Source organism: Osmia lignaria, chromosome 6 (assembly GCF_051020975.1).
Source record: "Osmia lignaria lignaria isolate PbOS001 chromosome 6, iyOsmLign1, whole genome shotgun sequence".
In the NCBI taxonomy this organism is placed as follows: Eukaryota; Metazoa; Arthropoda; class Insecta; order Hymenoptera; family Megachilidae; genus Osmia; species Osmia lignaria.
The window spans coordinates 9036048-9054901 of NC_135037.1; the positions used below are offsets into that span (position 1 = coordinate 9036048).

At 32.9% G+C, this 18854-nt stretch overlaps 3 protein-coding genes across 5 annotated transcripts in view; 1 reads left to right on the forward strand and 2 right to left on the reverse strand.

The window, feature by feature from the left end:
- The window catches only part of LOC117607794 (uncharacterized), an 85556-nt gene that overhangs the window by 10030 nt on the left and 56672 nt on the right, over nucleotides 1-18854 (forward strand). Inside the window, exon 1 of one of the 3 annotated variants that reach the window (XM_076688871.1) lies at nucleotides 12445-12633. The exons of the other annotated variants lie outside the window; for them this stretch is intronic. The gene's annotated coding sequence lies outside the window, so the exon portion shown is untranslated. Of the gene's footprint in view, nucleotides 1-12444; nucleotides 12634-18854 lie in introns of those variants that run through there. 3 annotated transcript variants of the gene reach the window in all.
- Xport-A (exit protein of rhodopsin and TRP A) lies at nucleotides 454-4394 on the reverse strand. The gene is made up of 2 exons (XM_034331787.2): nucleotides 3930-4394; nucleotides 454-762 (listed from the first exon to the last, which is right to left on the reverse strand). Exon 2 carries the CDS (start codon nucleotides 740-742, stop codon nucleotides 455-457), a length of 288 nt encoding a protein of 95 aa, XP_034187678.1. The 5' UTR covers nucleotides 743-762; nucleotides 3930-4394; the 3' UTR covers nucleotide 454.
- On the reverse strand, nucleotides 7311-8797 carry LOC117607792 (uncharacterized). Its single transcript, XM_076688687.1, has 3 exons — nucleotides 8621-8797; nucleotides 8070-8214; nucleotides 7311-7656 (listed from the first exon to the last, which is right to left on the reverse strand). The coding sequence occupies exons 1-3, from the start codon at nucleotides 8753-8755 to the stop codon at nucleotides 7484-7486; spliced, it is 453 nt and encodes a 150-aa protein (XP_076544802.1). The 5' UTR covers nucleotides 8756-8797; the 3' UTR covers nucleotides 7311-7483.

Below are 18854 nucleotides of genomic sequence, written 5' to 3' on the forward strand. Positions count from 1 at the left end.
TTTTCTATCGATACGTTTTTAAATTTTCTAAGAACAACTTCTACCTTTCCTTCTTGCAACGAATAGTTACTATATTATTTATCAAAGAAATGTGTCGTGTATCAGTGCTAAAAATGTACTATTTAGAGCACGTGTTTTGCGTTGAATTCTCTCACGGTGAAAGGGTTAAAGAAGCCTTTGGACAGATCGTAAATATTTCTTTTTGCTATTTTCCAACCTGGAGAATCAATAGCTTGTCGACACACTCGATACTTGTCTGAAAGGATAGCGAAAGAAATATTTCTGTTTCGTTATTACGTTCTTTGATGTTGAATCATGTTACAAGCGTACAGGTGTAGAATTTTCACTTGAAGATAATTTCTGTGTCGCAAGTATTGAACAATTTGAAAATCGTACCCGTTTCTTGTTGGTATATTAATTATTCTTCTTTAGAATTTCTATCGATAAATTGCACTTATCCTTCACCGTAGAAGTACTCTTTGAATATAACGAAAGCTTCTTGCATCTTTGGAAATCCCATTGTCACGAAGATCAAAATCGAATTGGCTATGACGAAGAGTCGCATCATTTCAATACCGTCGCTGGATCGTAGCCATTCGCCGAAACCTTCATTCTGAGCGTCATCGTTTAAAACAACTTTCTTCTTGTCGTTCTTCTTATCATTCTTCTTATCGTTTGTAACGTTTCCATCGTTTTGTCGATTCTTTCCAGCCTTGCTGTCATGATTGCCTCGTTTCTTCATCGCTTTTATATGGATTTCATCTGAAAAATATCACGCTACTATTAATAAACAGAAAAACCCCAATCGATATATTTCCTTTCTTCTCTTTTTGCATAAATTGGCAGTTTAGCTATTACATCATCAGTTGCAATGATATTAATTATTCCATTTAATATCCCAAGTTACTAATGAAACATTTTCCATTATCAGAAAATTGATGTATCGCGTTCAATGAGACGACAATTTCAGAGTAATCGATCCAGGTGAAATGAACTGGATTCGAGTACACCCACGCTTACTCTTGTCTTCGAAACGTCAGCCGGTCCATGTGCATTAGTTCGCGTAGTATACCAATGACACCGGTATATTTCAGACATTCCATCACGTACAGAAGATACGAGTACCCGAGCGAGTGCGATGACCGTGATCTGACGTGCATACATTCATACATGATTCACTAGCGAGTTGCACAATGCCACGTGCAAAATGCACCTTTCATAAACCAGGGTTTAGAATGAGCGTCAAAAATATGGGCAACATTTGGTTCTATTCTCACAAGTATTTTTTTTACCAGTCCAAAGATTCATTATCCAATAAATATTTGGTTATTGATAATAAAATAATTGGTTTATTGAACAAATAGTTGCAAGGAAATTTCATTTGGTATCTTCAGTCACTTGTGATTGATAGTTGCATTGGAGGATTCATACAAATGATCATGTGGTGAACGTGACAGAGAAATAACTTAGTCCGCACTATTTTAGACATATTATACATTCAGATGGTATGCAGTACATTTCGCGAACGAAGCCAAAGGAAATTGTGGCGAGACGGAAAGCGAAACGTTATCGATGAAAGCCAGTCAAGCCATAGAGGACATTTTCCATGCACGTTCGCACTTCTCCAAAATTTCAGACCACTTAGCCGACCGTCGAGTTTCCCAACTTTGCTTTTCCATTATTCCTTAAGCGGGTCATCATCGACCATCGACTCTTCGTTTACAAAAATAATTCTCCAAAGAACCGGTATTGGACAGATGAATGCTGTAAACTCGATCGCTTTAATTCGCTTTGAAAATATCAGGAAAATTGATATGAAATTGAACCAGAATATGTTTTCCAAGATTAGGTCGCAAAAACTGGCGTGAAGCGTCGATATAGTAGTAATTAGAACAGAATGGAATACCCAAACTTTTGTTATGACCTTGTTTCTACCACGAAACTTGGACTTTTCTATCGGCTCTCTAATTACTGAACTTTAGTATTCCATTATTTCCTTTGAAATTCCCGTAATTTATGGCTAAAGTTTGATCGCCACTGGCGAAGATAGCTGTTAACTAAGAGACAATTATAGATGTCTTCATCAGTACAACACAGTCTGTTCCCTTTTTTTTTCTTATATACAGGATGTCTGATATACATTATGAAAATTAGCATTTCTCCATAATAGAAGAAAGGCAACAAAAATTTTATATTTGCAAACATAATAATTAATAATCAGATACGTGTGCACACTTATTTGCATATTGTTCTGGTTGAAATATTCCAAAATTACAAAGGTTTTAAATGCATTTATATCCTATGTGTTGCATAAGTGGAGAAGCCGAGTACCCGTATAAAGTAAGGTCAAATATAAATAGCTGCATAGATTATTTTTATTCGGTTAAATACAAATTGTTTGTTTTCTATCTAAATTACATTTATTTATTAGGTAACTAGTAGACAAATGCTATTTTAACGTTGCACTAAAAGCTATTTTTAGCTATTTCTTTCCATTAAGAATCTTCTTACAGTGCATAAATGCTAATGAATAACTTTATAATTAATTTAATTGTAACAGAAAAAAAGACTAGTGAGTTTTGGGAAAGTTTAAAAATTCATCGTTCAACTTTCAAAGTATCTCATTTAAATTTCAGATTATTGAACAAAGAGTATTCAATATTTCAAATATTTTCATTCATCGTGTTAAATCTCCTTCCAGATAGTTAACGTTTTGTGATTTCTGTCGCATCGTTTTCGTTTTTAATCTGTTTCGTCTGACTGTAATTTAAAGTTTGCCGAAAGCTTGTAGACAAAACATCGAAAGCTGGTGCGAGTTCAATCACCGAAATTGCGTTGCAACGAGATCAGCATATTGTAATTGTCTCATGAATAAGTATAAGCTTGTTTTCGTACAAGCAGAATGGCACATATTTTTTTTTCTCTTCGCTGAAAATTACTTTTTTTCGGTATTTAGTTTAAACATGTTTTAAAGTTACTTTCTTGAAAGATTAAACTTCGAGGAATATAATTGTGCAATTTAATAAAGTTATAAAAGTAAGTTCCAACGAAATTAAATGAAGTTGTCGAGTACTTTACTTATTTTCGAATGAGCTTATTAAAATTATTTGATTAGCACCTATTAAAACTTTAAAGAGTAGCGAATTAAGACACATTTTAGCTACTGTTGTCGTAAATTAATTTTCCATCTTATTCAGGTTTCTATTGCAGTAATAGCCACTTCTCGGTACATTATTTAAATTGCAATGCAAAATACGCCTGTTGATTTTCATTTTTGTTTCTGTTTTAACTTGTTCCTTTCAGGAGGTACTGTTCTCTTTAATTATGACTTTTATCCAAACTTTTTCTTCATTTTTCTTTTCTTCAGGATTACAAATAAATGAATATTGTACGAACAATTCGTAATTGTTTTTTTAACGTTTTATATTAAATTAAATTTTAGTATTGTTAAATTCAATAATGGGAGATAGTGCTCTTGGGTGAGAAAAACTTACTATTTTTAAAAAAATACATTTTATCACAGCAGCAAAATATTGTAAATTTACATTTTCATATTCTTGGTTGAATGATATATCCATAAATGAAAGGAAAAAGATTAAAAATTTGAAGTGACAGAAATCGAAGAATAAAAGCTTGGAAAATTTAAGAAAATTTCACTAATTTTTTCATTGAATACTATTGAAACTTTCGAGAGAAGAATCAAACACGTCTCTTTCAATTCCGAATAAGAATGGATTGGTTAAACAATTTTATGCAATGTTATATATCACGAGGAAGTGGGATTTCACAGTTACCGGATCATTCTTCACCACAGCTTTTACACCCTCCCATTTCCCCGTGAGAATATAGAGAGAAGTTCGAGGTGCTTTATGAACTTTCCCCGAAACTAAATTACTTGCACGCGGAGTTTCCATCGCGCGAGAACTCACCGCGATAAATCAGTTTTCCGTCGATCACGAGACAAGTTTTACGAATCACGATACGGTTGGCGAGTTTTCCCGTGTGGGTTCAACCTTTCCCGTGCTTTTTCCCCGTGTCCTGCCGCGTTGTAGCGGTCGAAACGATCGTCTCCAACTGTTTGCCAGTTTTTCCTTTGCCACATTTGCCGTGGATCTCGTCGATAGGGCTTCTTCAGTTGGTAAGCTCATTACAAGACTCTCCTCAGCTGCGTCAAGGGTTCTCAGAAGCTCACTAGTGTGACGTCTTGTATAGAAACCTCTGATGAATTTTCTATCACCCCGGAACGTATTTGGCCAAGTAAAAGAAGTGGATCTCCTCCTTCCAAAATTTTAGAAAACTTGTGGCATTTAAAGGATTAACCTTAGAAATATTTAAAGGAGGGTTAATCAAACTTACTATTTCTTTCGACTAGTAGAGTTTAAATAAAAAAGTGTAAGTAGAACATTATCTGAAATTTCGTAATATTTCAAAGTTTTGTAATTTCTTCGTTGCAAAATTAAAAAGAAAATCACAAATTTTAATATTTGAACTTAATATAACATTTTATATTAATTTTACCATCTATAGCGATAGGTACTCGCATTGATAAAGAGCCTTTTCAATTTTTTTTATTTCGCACCACTCTGTGAGCTGAAATTACTTTCACTAACGAGACGTCCCTTTTTAAAACGCGCCATTTTTTTGAAAGTTTTTATTTGAAACTGTTTTATAGTACTTCACTTTTCGATAGCGACACTGATTCGCTAATCTGTATGTAACTGGGTCGAAAAGAAGCCAGACATGAGAACAGTTTTTTTTTTTTCTGAAGACTAATTGTAAGTTCATCGACATTGTAGTTATTAGTGGTAAACATAAGAGATTACAAAATTGCTTGTTTTCTGTGTTGAGATAATTCACTGACGCCAACATTCTTCATAATAATATGGTAGAATGTGGTATTACGGTAGATATATTTAATAATAAATCATTGTCAGGCAAGAAAGGGGAACAACCTGAACGAGCACTGTCCATTAAACTACTCTCTGAGGGTTGCTCTTTCTCGGTGCAGAAATTGAATTCTAATATAGTTATCTGAGACTTCGTTTAACGTGGGATGCATTTCTACTGAATTTTACTCGAAGATTTCTGCATTCTATGCAATTCCTTCTCTCACAAAAGTTGTACTCTTTTGTACGTAATTCTATTACATCCCCTTTATCATTTGATGTATTCAGGAAATACCTCGTCGCCCATAAATTTACTTTTGGAACCTTTACACTATAAACATGGGTCATTTATATCAGATACGTTTTTCAATATATAAAGGTATCGTGAAAATTTGAAAAAATTTATAGGACTTCTTTGAATATTTCAAATAAGAATTAGGTATTATTTTCCTAGGAATTAATTTTCAACCAGCTTGAACAAAATTGATCCACATTTACAAAGTAAAAGTTAATTTCAATTTTTTCTTATGAAATCACGTTGCATGATGACACGAGAAAAAAAGACACAGGAAAAATCTTAAGTATTGCGTGGTTCACATTACTGTTGGACTTTTTTCCTCGGAAACCCTGAGAAGGAAAGCGTTGTATCGTTTCTATTTGTCTTTCGTCCACTCGTGGCCCTGTTTCCTTCTTTTTTCTTCTCACAAAAGGGAAAAGTCTCGGTCAACGGATGAAAAGCTTCCCTTACGGTCAAGAAATACACTTTATTGGTCGTTTTGTTGAGAAATTTCCAGGTCGCTCGTAACTAATGTACCTCGTACGAACGGTCAAGAGTCTCTTTGGAACTCTTGCAACAGTGCCGTATTCCTTCGTTCTATTTATCTTGTATCTGGCAAGGATCACTAAGCTAGCAGCATTTCATGAAGTAACGAGAAACGATTACACGACACCCTCTGACGTTGCTTTGTCACATGGAAGTACAGCGAAAAGTAGTAGGTTTCAGCGTACCTGGAATTTAATGAACCTGCTGCTCGTTGTGCATGTAGTATTTTCTTCAAATTACTTGAAATATAAAAAAGCATAGTAATTTGAAAACATATAAATATATAGAAGTACAAAAATTGAAATTTCGCAGATTTATTTCCTAATTATAATTTGAGGTTTAACACTAGAACTACCAAACCAGTCAAAAAGACTGCTTTCAAGTTTCTTACTTCAATTTATAAATTTTGTCAAGGTAATTTTGCTGAAATGTATGTTTGCTATTGTCGAGATAAAGAATGGATATTAAATTATGTTTCATCCCCTATTTATTTAATTTTCTGTATTATTTTCATGTTAAAAATTAGTATACATCAAACGTCGATAGTTTTAGTGTTAATACATATCTCAGGGCAACATTTAACTATATATTTTTGGACGATCCATTTTTTCTTTTTTTTCCTCAAATGATTTCTATCCATTAATATTTTTCACCTCAAATTATTTTCAAATTTATCATTCATGGAATGCACTGGGTACACGAAGCTTATGGTATTCATGAGTCAGCATTGTCTAAAGGGACATAAAAATCTACGCTGACGCGACACGACGCGATGAAAATAGTATTCGCGAAATTTACATTTGTCAGGTGCTCACCTGTTACGCATACAATCGGCGCATGTGTTGCTTCCATGAACGTGATTTGTTTGCAGGATTGTTCGGTTGCTCGTTACGCAACCCTAATTGCGCACTGTAACAGCCCGTACGCCCGGTTAATTACGACAATAATGTCGCCGTCGAAAAAGGGCCTTTGATGGCCTGAAAATATTTGGAACGTGAAAATCCAAAGGGGACAATATGTGATTAACGAACAAGCTTGTAATATGGTTACAAGTATTGCTGACGTCTGATGCAATGAAGTAATGTTTGTTGGAAGAATTTCTTGATTGAATATTATATAAAGCTTTGATATTAACGTATTGATTGCTATTGGAGCTATTTGTGATTGGCGTTTGGAAGTTGAATTTAATCAAGTAATTGTTAGGTTGTAAACATTATCGAATGGTTGATTTTGAAATATAGACAGAGTCTGATTTGATTTGATGACAGAAAAGTAATATAAAATATTATGTGTGGTATATCAATTTAAAGCTTCAAGTTTGACGAAAATAATTACTCAAAAGTTTTGTCGATATTTTTGACCAATTTATATTAACGCTATTCAAAATTATTGTTTTTTCTCTTTAATTATTTGAGTAATATCAATTCTATGGTGCTGATTATTAGAAACTTTCACTGCAATTAATGTTTTAATAATAATAATATTTATATTATTATGAAATCAAAGAATTGGAACGAAGTCCTTCCAAATGGAATATATATTCACATTTCACCAAGTATTAGTGTACAATTAATAATCTAAAATCAGGATTAGATAATACTGCATTTATTTAAAATTTTTTTAATTCCAATATTTTACATTAACATATTACTTAAATCCTACATCTTATAATATTTTAAGACACCCTTGTATATTTTAATAGCAAAAAAGAAATACTATACAAGTTCGTAGACATGGCAGGATTGTTCGGAATCAAGCTCAATTCAGAAATAGTTTATATCATACGTAACTGACTATGTGCTGCAATCAGTAAAGTTAACGAAGACGTTGAATTTGGTGGCACTCGAAGAGTGATGCTACCCTTTGATGATCCTAAACTGTTTGATTCGTTGCACACCACTGCGTAACTTCCAACCGCGTTTCTTGCACTCACATAGTGGATGATTGCTGTAGAAAAATGTTTATTTACAAATTTTTGTTTACCAAATATCTAGCCTTGTACATCGCGAAAACAGTGTTGTTTGTGTTCTATACATTTTTTAAAACGAACGATGGTTATCTTTAGTTGTTTGTTCAACTTGTTAACAATAAATAAAGGACATATTGAATATAATAATTTCTTTAATAGGAAATTTATGACTCTAATACCTAATTTTATGAAAATATTATTTGGAAGACAAGATTAAAATTATTGAAATAATACTGATTAGTAAATTCATAGAAAAATTGGTAGATATTCATAATTAAATTTATAAAAAAATTGATTGATAATTCATAATTAAATTCATAGAAAAATTGATAGATAATTCATAATTAAATTCGTAGGAATTTGGAATATAAAGTGAGATATGAAACTTTACCATTAGAAACGCTTAGATTCAAAGTTGTACTTTGAACCATATTGGTTGGATTTTCAAATTCCACAACTCGACGGAAAATGATTTCATCCGAGTAACGTTGACCGGCACTAAAATCTCCAATGAAGCCTGCTCCACGATCGTCACCCTTTTATTTAAACAAAGAGAAATATCCAGTAAAAATTTCTATTTGGAGAGAAATGAAATTTTATCTCTATTCTTCCTCTAATTGAAAATGTATTTGTACGAAATTTACAAATTTCTTTTAATTTCTCATTTTTGTATGAATTTGCAATTTTTATATTTCACAACATCTAATATTCAGTTCCCGAAAATTTAAAACCGATCATTATTTTTCGTTATAAAAATGTTTTTTTTATTCAATTATAGATCATTGTGAATTTTAGGTGATAGATTTTTAAATACACAAATTAAAATCAAAGTATTTACAGCTGTCATTTGACAGAAACTTGTTAAAATCTTAGTCTTTATTATCTTCGTTAAAAAAACATTTATTTAATAGTATATAGTAAAATAATGTTAAAGTTTCTTACCAATTTCGTTTGCGTTACGCCGTCACTGCTGGTGAATTCCAATCGAATGTTCTTGTACTTGGAAATATCGACAGCAGAGGAGACTTGAAGCAGGGCCAGGGCCACGAAGAGGATACTAACAATCGAAGGAAACATTTCGAACGATTCGGCTGTAACTGTGACTGTGCCATCGAGGAGGTGCACGTCTCTTTTATAGACCGACCCGAAAGTCCGTCAAGGTGAACGTGACTTATCTGAACGGTTCTTTTGTGATTTCTCCATTGGCTCCTATCATGTTCATCCTCTTGGAATACAAATAAGGGAAATGCTCCCGCGTACAATAGCACGTACTACGTTATTCCTCTCACGACGAAAACGACCCTGAACGATGAATTTTGTTTTGACTTCTTCATCTTAGAATCTAGAAAATTATAATATCATTCTGATAACGTCTCTGTAAAAACAATGAAATATTTTGTATAAGCTTTCCTTGGAGATTTTCAATTTTGCTAACTATAATTTCAATTTATATTAAAAATAAAAGTTACTTTGTTAAGGGGTTGATATTCATTTGTTTATAAATTTTGCTTTTTGGATACTCTAGTGCTCAATATTTGTTTATTAAGATTTTTCGAGGGTGAAATTTTTCTTCGTAGAAATCCTCAACTTGTTATAAATTAAATTTAAATTCAAAGGGTTAACACTTGTTCAGAATAATTTTATCGCAATTTTAAATTTTACTAACTCGAAGGAAGGATATGGCACTTGAAAATCAGCATTCCTTGGCTTCAGTTCTCATGATGTTACAATATGCTGGCCATTCCAGTTTCAGGAAAAACAGCCTGAATATGTTCGCATTGTCCTCGACTTTCTTGACTCTATGGCGCGGTCAGCACCCCGACATAAATTACTCCAACTTGAGTAGCGAATGTCAGCAACGTTCGGGGTTTGTTTAGAAGGCATCTGGTTTTCATCGTGGAACTTCAAACTCTACAAATATCCAAAGAAAGTTTCATGGGTCTGCCAAGTACTTTAAGTACTACCTATTTTCTAGGGTCTTCTGCCCCTTCACTTTCTCAAAAGGGAAAACTGAACAATCGAGTGTCTGACATTAGAATTTCGGAAAAAACACCAATCTAATTTTCAACTCTTGTATAGTTCATGTTAAAAAATAAAAATTGTTGCATCTAATTTTAGTAGGAATATTGTGGTATATGAAATTTTGGTTCTGGGTCACGATTGACCCGTTCAGGGGTCACTTTTGTCTGTGTCTAACGATTCAAGGTCTGTCTGCCAACTTTCTTGGTTGTTCAAACAACTAGGTTAACTACTATGCGGAAGTCAGAGCCCCTTTTCCGGTAGCCAGCTGCTTCCACGAGGAAGTTTTTAATAATGTGATTAGCGCACCCTTTTAAGGTACAGGCGTTCTTAACTTCATCATTTATTCCTTCTAAGTTGCCCGTTCATCTTTTGGACCAATATCCAACTGCGTTTCGCGTTGAGCCTGTCGAGGTTTCTCTTGAATTGATTAATAATCGTGATTATAATTTGCCTTCCCCGAGTACTTCTTGTTTTGCAATGTTTCGCGAACTTCGTCCTGTTCCTTTAATCTTGATATTAATGATTGTGATCGTGCTTGAAATAATAATTAAGTTCCGAGTCTTCGGAGTATAATTAACTATTAAGCCTTTAAGATCGTGGATAATGTCTTGGGGATATTTTAATTAACGTCTGATAATTAATAAGATGAATAATGAAAATTAATATTTGTTTTTTTGTTTATTTTTATATGTGGATTGTAATTTTAATAATAAAATTTAAACGATAACACGAATACAGTTCACTGATATTTTGTTTATGAAATAGACAATCAAAAATTTTTATCGTTTCGTAGAATTGAACAATTTGATTTAAATCGCATTGAACTAAACGTCGTGCAGTATAAAATGATTTTTTTTTATCATATTTTCCTGTCTCTTTTAAATTCAAATAAAATTCGTGTATACATGAATTTGTTTATTTTTCATCGGAGAAGTATTAAAGCAACGATTAAATAAAGTTCAGTTTATTTCTTCTTTTATTAACCTCTCTGCACTGAATGCAGAGTCATTTTGAATACACTCAAGGTTTATTAGTTGATTTGTTTCTTTAAAACGACACTTTCATTCAGATGGCATTTTCATGCTTCGAGTTTGTTTCAAACTGGCAATGGTAATACAATAATGCAAGTTATTGATTCAGCAAACAGTTGTATTTTAACCTTTACTATTATACATATTTTAATAATGAAGCTACAGTGTGAGAAATGTGATATTCTATTGTTCACAGAAAGTTATAATTGAAATACATGAAATGGAAAGTGACAAATATTCTAGCCTCGTTTTGGGCACTTTCGAAACACAATTTTATTTTGAGATACATGCTATGAACATTCACTTTCAAATTTTTAATATTCAGCATTCCTTTTTTTAATTTTATCATTCCTTTTTCCTTGCAATAGTTTTGTGCACAATTATAATTTTCTCTTGTATCATTCTTACAATCTCAGGAAAGTTTATTGACATGTAAATTTTAAAAGAAAACTGCAAAGAAAAATTTCCGCTTGAGATACAAGTATTCTGAGCTTCCAACGTTTCTCTCTTCGTTAACGTTATAGGAAAACGATGAAGTAGCGAAACACTCGCAATGAAAAAGTTTCCATTGCATTTCTCTTCTTTTATTCCCTTTTATCGTTTAGAATACATATTCTAAAGAAGAGCTTCTAGTATTTAAATATTTCCACCACTCGTACCTTCTTATTTCAATTGACGTATGAGAATATTTCTCATCGATAGATGCTATAATTTATTTAGCCTGATTCATATTTCAGTTATGAAATTGATGACTTCATTTAGAAAATTAACGAAGAATGGATAAAATTAAATACCTCAGATATGTATGTGTTTATGAAAGATACCCTAATGATTGCGTAAACAAAAGAGAAGGTAATCGTGATAAATATTTTCACTGACGTTGCTTGATTTTCTTTGAATTGTGCATTCTTACACGGTGAATGAAGATATAATTTTATATTTATAAAAAGGGGGACTGAATTATTTTCTTTCTGTTTATTCTTCATACACGATTTATAAGTTAAAAATCAGTGTGATAATTTATAAATTATATTAAAAGAAAAAAATGAAAAATTATTGTACATTCGAAGAATAAAGAAAAGTATTAATGATTTAAATTCAAATATCTACAAAACTTATTATTTCTATAACTTAAAAATTATTTTTCATTTAAACTCAACGTATAAACTGCATAAGTAACTATATTTCATACGACTTACGATAATCTAATGGATTTTGGATGTTTCTCACTTTATATTCTATTTTTCTTTCACTACGTTAGACACCTTTTCACGTGTTAAAGGGGGACGCTGAAAAAAAAGATAGAAGATAAGAGTGCACCAGTTTTACCATGCTATCCTTTATATCAAACTTTCACGAACGTTTTCTGAAATTGTAAAAAGGAATGAAACTGTAGAGGCACAGTACCGTCGCTTCCTCTGCCATCAACGTCAACATCATTATTCGAATACTTTCAGCGACATCAGAGTTCTACGATCCGGATCGATCGATTCCACGTGACTAGATCATCGCCACGCGCTCAATGTGGGCACACCAGGGTGGTTAAGGAGTCGCGAAACTCTAAGGGATGATCACTAATGGGCGGGGGCGCAACAGTTGCGTGGGTGGATGCGCGTTTGATGAGGGAGTGGAATGGAAAGGTGGGAGCAAGACCGGAAGAGGGATGAGAGGCAAACGTAGAAGGGGGTTAGATCCCGGTACCCGTTGACGTGCCTCAGTATTCATCTGGTATCCACGCGGTGAACAACCCTATCCTCGGAATTTCGCGGTCGAAGCAGCTCGTTTCTCTCGTATTCCATCGGTGTCTTCGAGCTTCCTTTCGAATAAACTAAACGGCGCGATGTTCCCGTGAAAATTGATAAACATCCTGGAAAGAAGTCGTTTCGTTGGAAGTCGTCAATGGTAAAAGAAAAAAAAAAAAAAAAAAAATAAGGAAACGTGATTAAGTTGCCGAAGAAAATCGTGCAGGGCGTGTACGGTTGAAATTTCAACCTGCTTTCAACCTGTGTATCGTGATACATTCTTGAACGTAGCAATCCAATATATGGTATCGTGTTATATTTAATCTAGCACATATAATAATTAAAAAGAAAATTCTTCTATTTTATAAAATTTATCTTGACACTATGTTTTTTTAAAAGAGGATAAACGTTTTTCATGAATATGGTATTGTTGGATTAAAGTTGAGGGATGAAATGTAATGAATATATTGTAATCTCTCAAGAGTGTTTGTAAATATTCTGTAAGGTTTTGAAAATGGTAATTTACCGCGTTACACGGTTATTTTCTTTTACTTTGAATAATTTCATGGGGAAACGTAGTCAGAGGATAGTTGTGTTTGCATTTCCCGCGCACGTGCACTGTTTTGAAAGCTCAGAAAGCCGGTAGGAATTTATTCTAAGCTTGTTACATGATTAAACCGTCAAAGCAACGATGCTTCTGTTAGTGCTTTCGTTGTTTTAATCGAATATTCTTCTGTTAAAGGTTGCTTTGTTCAGACACTTTTTCTATTTTCCAATACACGTTCCTTATAGATTTTCAAATCTGAAAATTGATATTTTTTCTTCATTAGTATTTGTATGTCAGAATTATAATTAAACAAAGGAATATTAGTCTCTTAAAAAGAATTTCTTAACACCTGAGGATCACGAGATAAAATAGTTTTTCAAATTGATGTTTTTTACTATTTTATAAATAAATTAAGATACAATCTAATACAAAATTTCATTATTAAATAAATATAAAAGATTCCATTATTATTCCCTAGAAAATATATAAAAATTTGAAAATACTGAAGCTTGAGGTTCTTTAAAAAAAAGAAGTTACAACACTTATATTTTGGAAAAGCTTGAAAATTCAGGATTGTTCTTAAATCACTTTGAGTAGTTTTCATCGATCAGTTAGTTACGAAATAATGACCTAATTTATAGATGTGTGCCTTACGTGTTGGTGTGACGCGATTTTTCTTCGAGCACTGCCGAGAAGACCGTTGAACGATGTACGTATGTACATATTCTTCAAAGGGTTTCTTTCATCAAACACGCGTTGTTACGAATCCCTCGGTGGAAAGTTCAAAGTTCATCGTCGCATTAACAACGTAGTTTCCCTCGGTGGGAGCTATTAGATTGGAAACCCACCCGAATCCTCGCAATTATTCTGTCTCTTGATTGTGAAGCGCCAACAAAGCTGGGAAAAATTCCATGAAATTGTTTTCAACGAGGTTTTGTTGTGATTCCAGTTTACTGTAAATTGTAAACGAAGCAAAATATAGCGTTTGGGTATCGATTGTTCTTTCGATTTGTAAGTAAAATATTTTTTTGATAAATTATTTAAATTAAAAAATGTCTAGTCCAATTATCAGTTTGTTTTCATTTTTATTAAAAAATTTATATTTAAATGTATTTTTTTATTCTGTTGTTTAAAATGGCAAGAAAAAAATGTATTTTTTTAAATTAGAGATTTATTGTGTTAGTAAAAATATCCAGGATTAATAGAATGTATTTTAATAAGAATTATTTTATATTTTAATAAGGATTTGTTCATTTAATTTCCCAATTTATTTTTATAATTTGTTGTTTATATTCATGTGGAATATGGAACTTACTATTGCAATAAACATGGTATGAAAATTTATTTACAAAAAACACAGTTTACAATATTAGATAATTTATGACAAGTAGAATCAAACATTTCTTTATCAATCTGAAACAGTACAATTCATTAACCCAAATCATTTTTATTTAAAAATAAAAGAAATCATAGAAGATTTATTCCATACTAACCCCGTTTCATTAGCACATGAACTTTTTCACAAAATTTAGAATGGATGAATAAGTTGCCAGTTCTCGTTGTCGTTAATCCACGAAGATAAACGTACAGATAAGTTTCGAGTGGCTGGTGAAAATTTAACGATCGTTGCAACAGCTCGCAAGTTAGCGATTTTAAGCAAGTTCATTCGAACGTTTGCTTCAAAACGACACGAATAGGTAATTAGTAAGTAGATTAACCGTATCATTAGTCAGACTTTTCGTACGCTCCGTTGACTACTTAATTGAAGGATCTCATTAGAATGGTATAACAATGAGATTCGTTACGATTCGTTATGATGAACTAGTTTCGCAAAAGAAAAAAAACGAATATGTATTTCGTTGCTGTGTACGTTGTTTACAATTCTTCTTTGATTTTTCCAAAAATGAAAACAGTGAAATAGTGTCCATTCACATTTTCAAATAATTCAAAAGATCAGTTTCTGCAATTTGTGTTTGTAATAATTTTCACCAGAAGTAAAGTTCATATTGAAGTTGTTTCAACCAGTGATTTGAATTATATATATCTAATGAACAACCAGCATGGTTTGTTGGTTTGTTTGTACAAACATTGTATTGTTGACAAAATGAATGGTAACATAAAAGTAATGTAAAATAGCACTTCAAAGCTTATACTTTAAAGAAAATGGCTATTTAAACCCTTCATTATTATGTTCAATATAAAATGACTAGTAATGTATATTTACATTTAATGACAAATAAGAATGAATACATTTATAGTAAATACAAATTCTGCTCTATTATCGTCTTGCTTTGTTTCCTAATTAAACGACAAATATGAAATGCATAATTGAAACCAGAAACTCAGTGTACGAATTGATCAATTTGACAAATGTCACGTATTCGTGATTTTGGTATTTGACCGCCAATATTCTTTATTCCATTTCTAATTACGGTTTAAAAATTGTAATTTTACAAATTTATAAATACAATTTTCTCATTGTCAGTAATCAGTTTTTCAATTTAAATAGGAATATAAAATTACAAGAGCCACACTGATACTATAAAATATGCACCCATAAAGATGTTAAAACATCTGTAAAAATTAATTTATTTTTTGTTAGATATCAAATAATTGATCTGTAACTTGCAGAATTACCTTTATAACGTCATTTATCGAGTATCTCATTAAATAGAGGACAGCGTTGATTGAACAATGAAAATTATTCCGAATGTTTTTCTTTATGGCATCGATTGTTTGACGATTTCTATAGATGCAAATGTTTTCTATTTTCAAGCAGTGAGATGCATTCGGTGATAGGTTCGATCGTCGGATTATTTCTACGGAATAATGCCCCGGGGCTGTCAGGATTTTCAGCTGCCTTCGTTTAGGAATACGCAAACGATCATTCTCCGTCTGCTGAAAATTATATCCCTGAAACATGGGGAGATAATGGAACCGCTAAAACTAAATTGTCCCGCAAGAAATGAATGGGTCCCTCCTTTCTTTCCAACCCTCCGCGTTGCATCAATTATGGAGAATGCAGTTTTCTTTGTTTCCTCGCATCTGCTACTTATAAGTCTTCGCTAATGTACCGCTTGCTGATTAATTTATTAAATAATATTTATTAAATATTTTGTTACGAATTTCGTTGAGCACCCTGTAGATATTAGTGAGCGTACTATTTCCCCATTTTTCATTTATAGTTTCACGAAAAACGTCGATACAATCGATCCACCAAATCATGTCATATTTACGAGAAACCATAAAAGCGAAAGCCACGCGGTAAATCTCCCTCTGTTAGTCAATATTTCTTATTTCCCTTAACTTTGCCGCAACATCCAAAAGATATAAATAAATTTCCTCCTTCCCATCTATCATACACGTTTCAGAAATATCTCAACGTACGTCTTTCCTTTTCTTCAAATTTATTTTTATTAACAATTCAAAATATCTTTCGCTCGATTTCCCTCGCTTCAAGAATTCTCAAAATCGCCAGTGAATTTGCAGAATTTCGCGAGCGGAAGTCTTTACATTCCACGCACGGGGTCAACCGAGATCTTCCGGTTCCCTCTTCGAAAACGTTTCCAACAAAACTGTCCATGGGTGTAATTGAATTTACACCAACCACCGTCCCTTTTCCATCATTTCTTTGTGTCGTCGGTCAGCAGGAAAAGTGTTATATTCCGAGGAATAATTGCACGCGCACACGCGTCGCGTTCCATTTTCCTTTTTTTTTTTTCCACCCCTGTTTTTCATTTCGCTGACATTTTTTACACTTTCCCCTCAACTCGAACCTTTCGTAAGGAGAGACGCGTCGCGGCTTTAGCGTTCTCTTCTATTTTCTTTCCTTTTTCCTTTTTGCTAACGAGCAACGACCGCGTAAGTGCTGAAACACGGCTTGAACATTTCACCATGCAAACTACTCGCGTTAAGTGCCAGCGTCGACCTTTTGACCGGTTAAAAAGTGAAACGAACGATACGGGGAGAAAATGGATCATTCGACATCTGTTGAATCGGCCCTTAAATCGCGATGAAGCCTTCTTATGGTGATCCCTTCGAGCATCGTAAAATGTGGATGTGAAAAGTTTTTAGAGCCACTTGCGGTGTTTCACACTTTGAGAAGCACAGGCATAAATTCGTGTCCTTCTGCAAGTAGCATTTGTAAACTGAAAACAGTATTCAACTTCTGTTATGTAAAGTAATTTTTTTTTAATTCTTAAGACGAGCTTTGGAATTTTATATATGCACAGTAATAATTGTTTAAAAGGAATATACTTCCATCTCTCTAAAATTAATCAAAATAATGGTAAATGAATGAAAAACCTATAATTATATCACTTTTGAACGTATAAACTCCGTTTATTATTATATTGCTACAATTCTTTCATTTTAATTTTACTGATATTATAACTACGTACGATTAAAAAATAACAGATTTATGGAATATACTTTTCTCTACATTTTTCCAGCCTGTTTCATTCATTTATCTCCATTTTAATCATTCCCAGAGAGTTAAGGGTGTAACCTTTTAGCCTAGCCTGGTAACGTCTAAATATTATTTCAAAGCTAATAGATTTATCATTTCATAAGTTCAACTTTTGTCTGTCGCTAATGGAAACGATTTTGAGATAGTTCGTCGTAATATAATTCTATAATATAATTTTGCAAATCCGATCGGGAAAGAAATTCTATCAAAGCTATCCACCGGTCCTGGTATTATCCTTCTTTGTCAGAATTGAATCATCGCGTTCAGGGGTGAAAACTATTATTTGCACTTGGCTCGGTAGCATTGACGGAAAATATCTCACGACGAGTCTGTTTTACTTTCGGATAGGTTTCTTCTAACTTTCCAAGTTGTTATCTACTTCATGGCTGAGGAAGTATTCGGAACGAGATTTCATATTATCCTCGCCGCTAGATTCATCAAAACTTTAAGTTAGTTCATCCTTGTCATATCATTTTTTTTTTCTTAATCTATATTATCTTTTAATGGTATCATACTTTAAAAGATCTCAAGTTTCGGTAATTTTATTGTCCTGGTTTGTGAATTGAAAATAATTCATTTACATTTTAAATTAGACTGTTCAATTCTTCTACAATTTATATTATTTTTTAATGGTATCGTGCTTTATAATATATTTTTAATGCTTTATGAGAAAATTGTTTGAACTCCAAAATTTTTATATTTTTTAAAAGTTATTTAGATCATAATTGCGATTTTTATGAGTTGCTCTAGAAAAGTTTGCTATTAAAGCTCGCATGCCGTTATTGTGTTTCCTCTTTTATATTTTTCAATTTAAAATTATAGATAAAAGTTGATTTAACAAATTCCTTTCATATTACTTATTTTAGAAAACCATTCTTAAATTTAGCAATTAATGGAAAACAAATTTTTTCCAATCATTGACACCAGAATTGTGTATCCCATTGCGTTCTCTTCATCTTCTCTCCGTTGTAAAAGCATTCGAGAGCCATTTCAACTCTCTAACGATCTCCAATTACCCGTAATAACAAGTTTCCAGAGACGCTATCGTTTTCCACTTTTTCATGTCTCGGTTCAGTCGGATCAGTCGAAATCAAATGCGAATTCTTCAGCTACGAGGGTGGAAGCTGTCGAACGGAAGAGAAGCTCGAGGTCTATTTTCGCGACACGAGTGACAGGATAGTCAGGTAGCTGAATAACGGGAGCAAAATCAATATTGCCCACGTATATAACACGGTACGCGTTGTTTCTCTGCAACTTCTCCAGAAACTTCACCGCGTGTCTGCTTCTACTTTTTCCATGCGTCGCGACGCACCGCGTCGCGCAATTGGAACAAGAAACTGGGAGCGTTGATAGACCCCGACAGCTG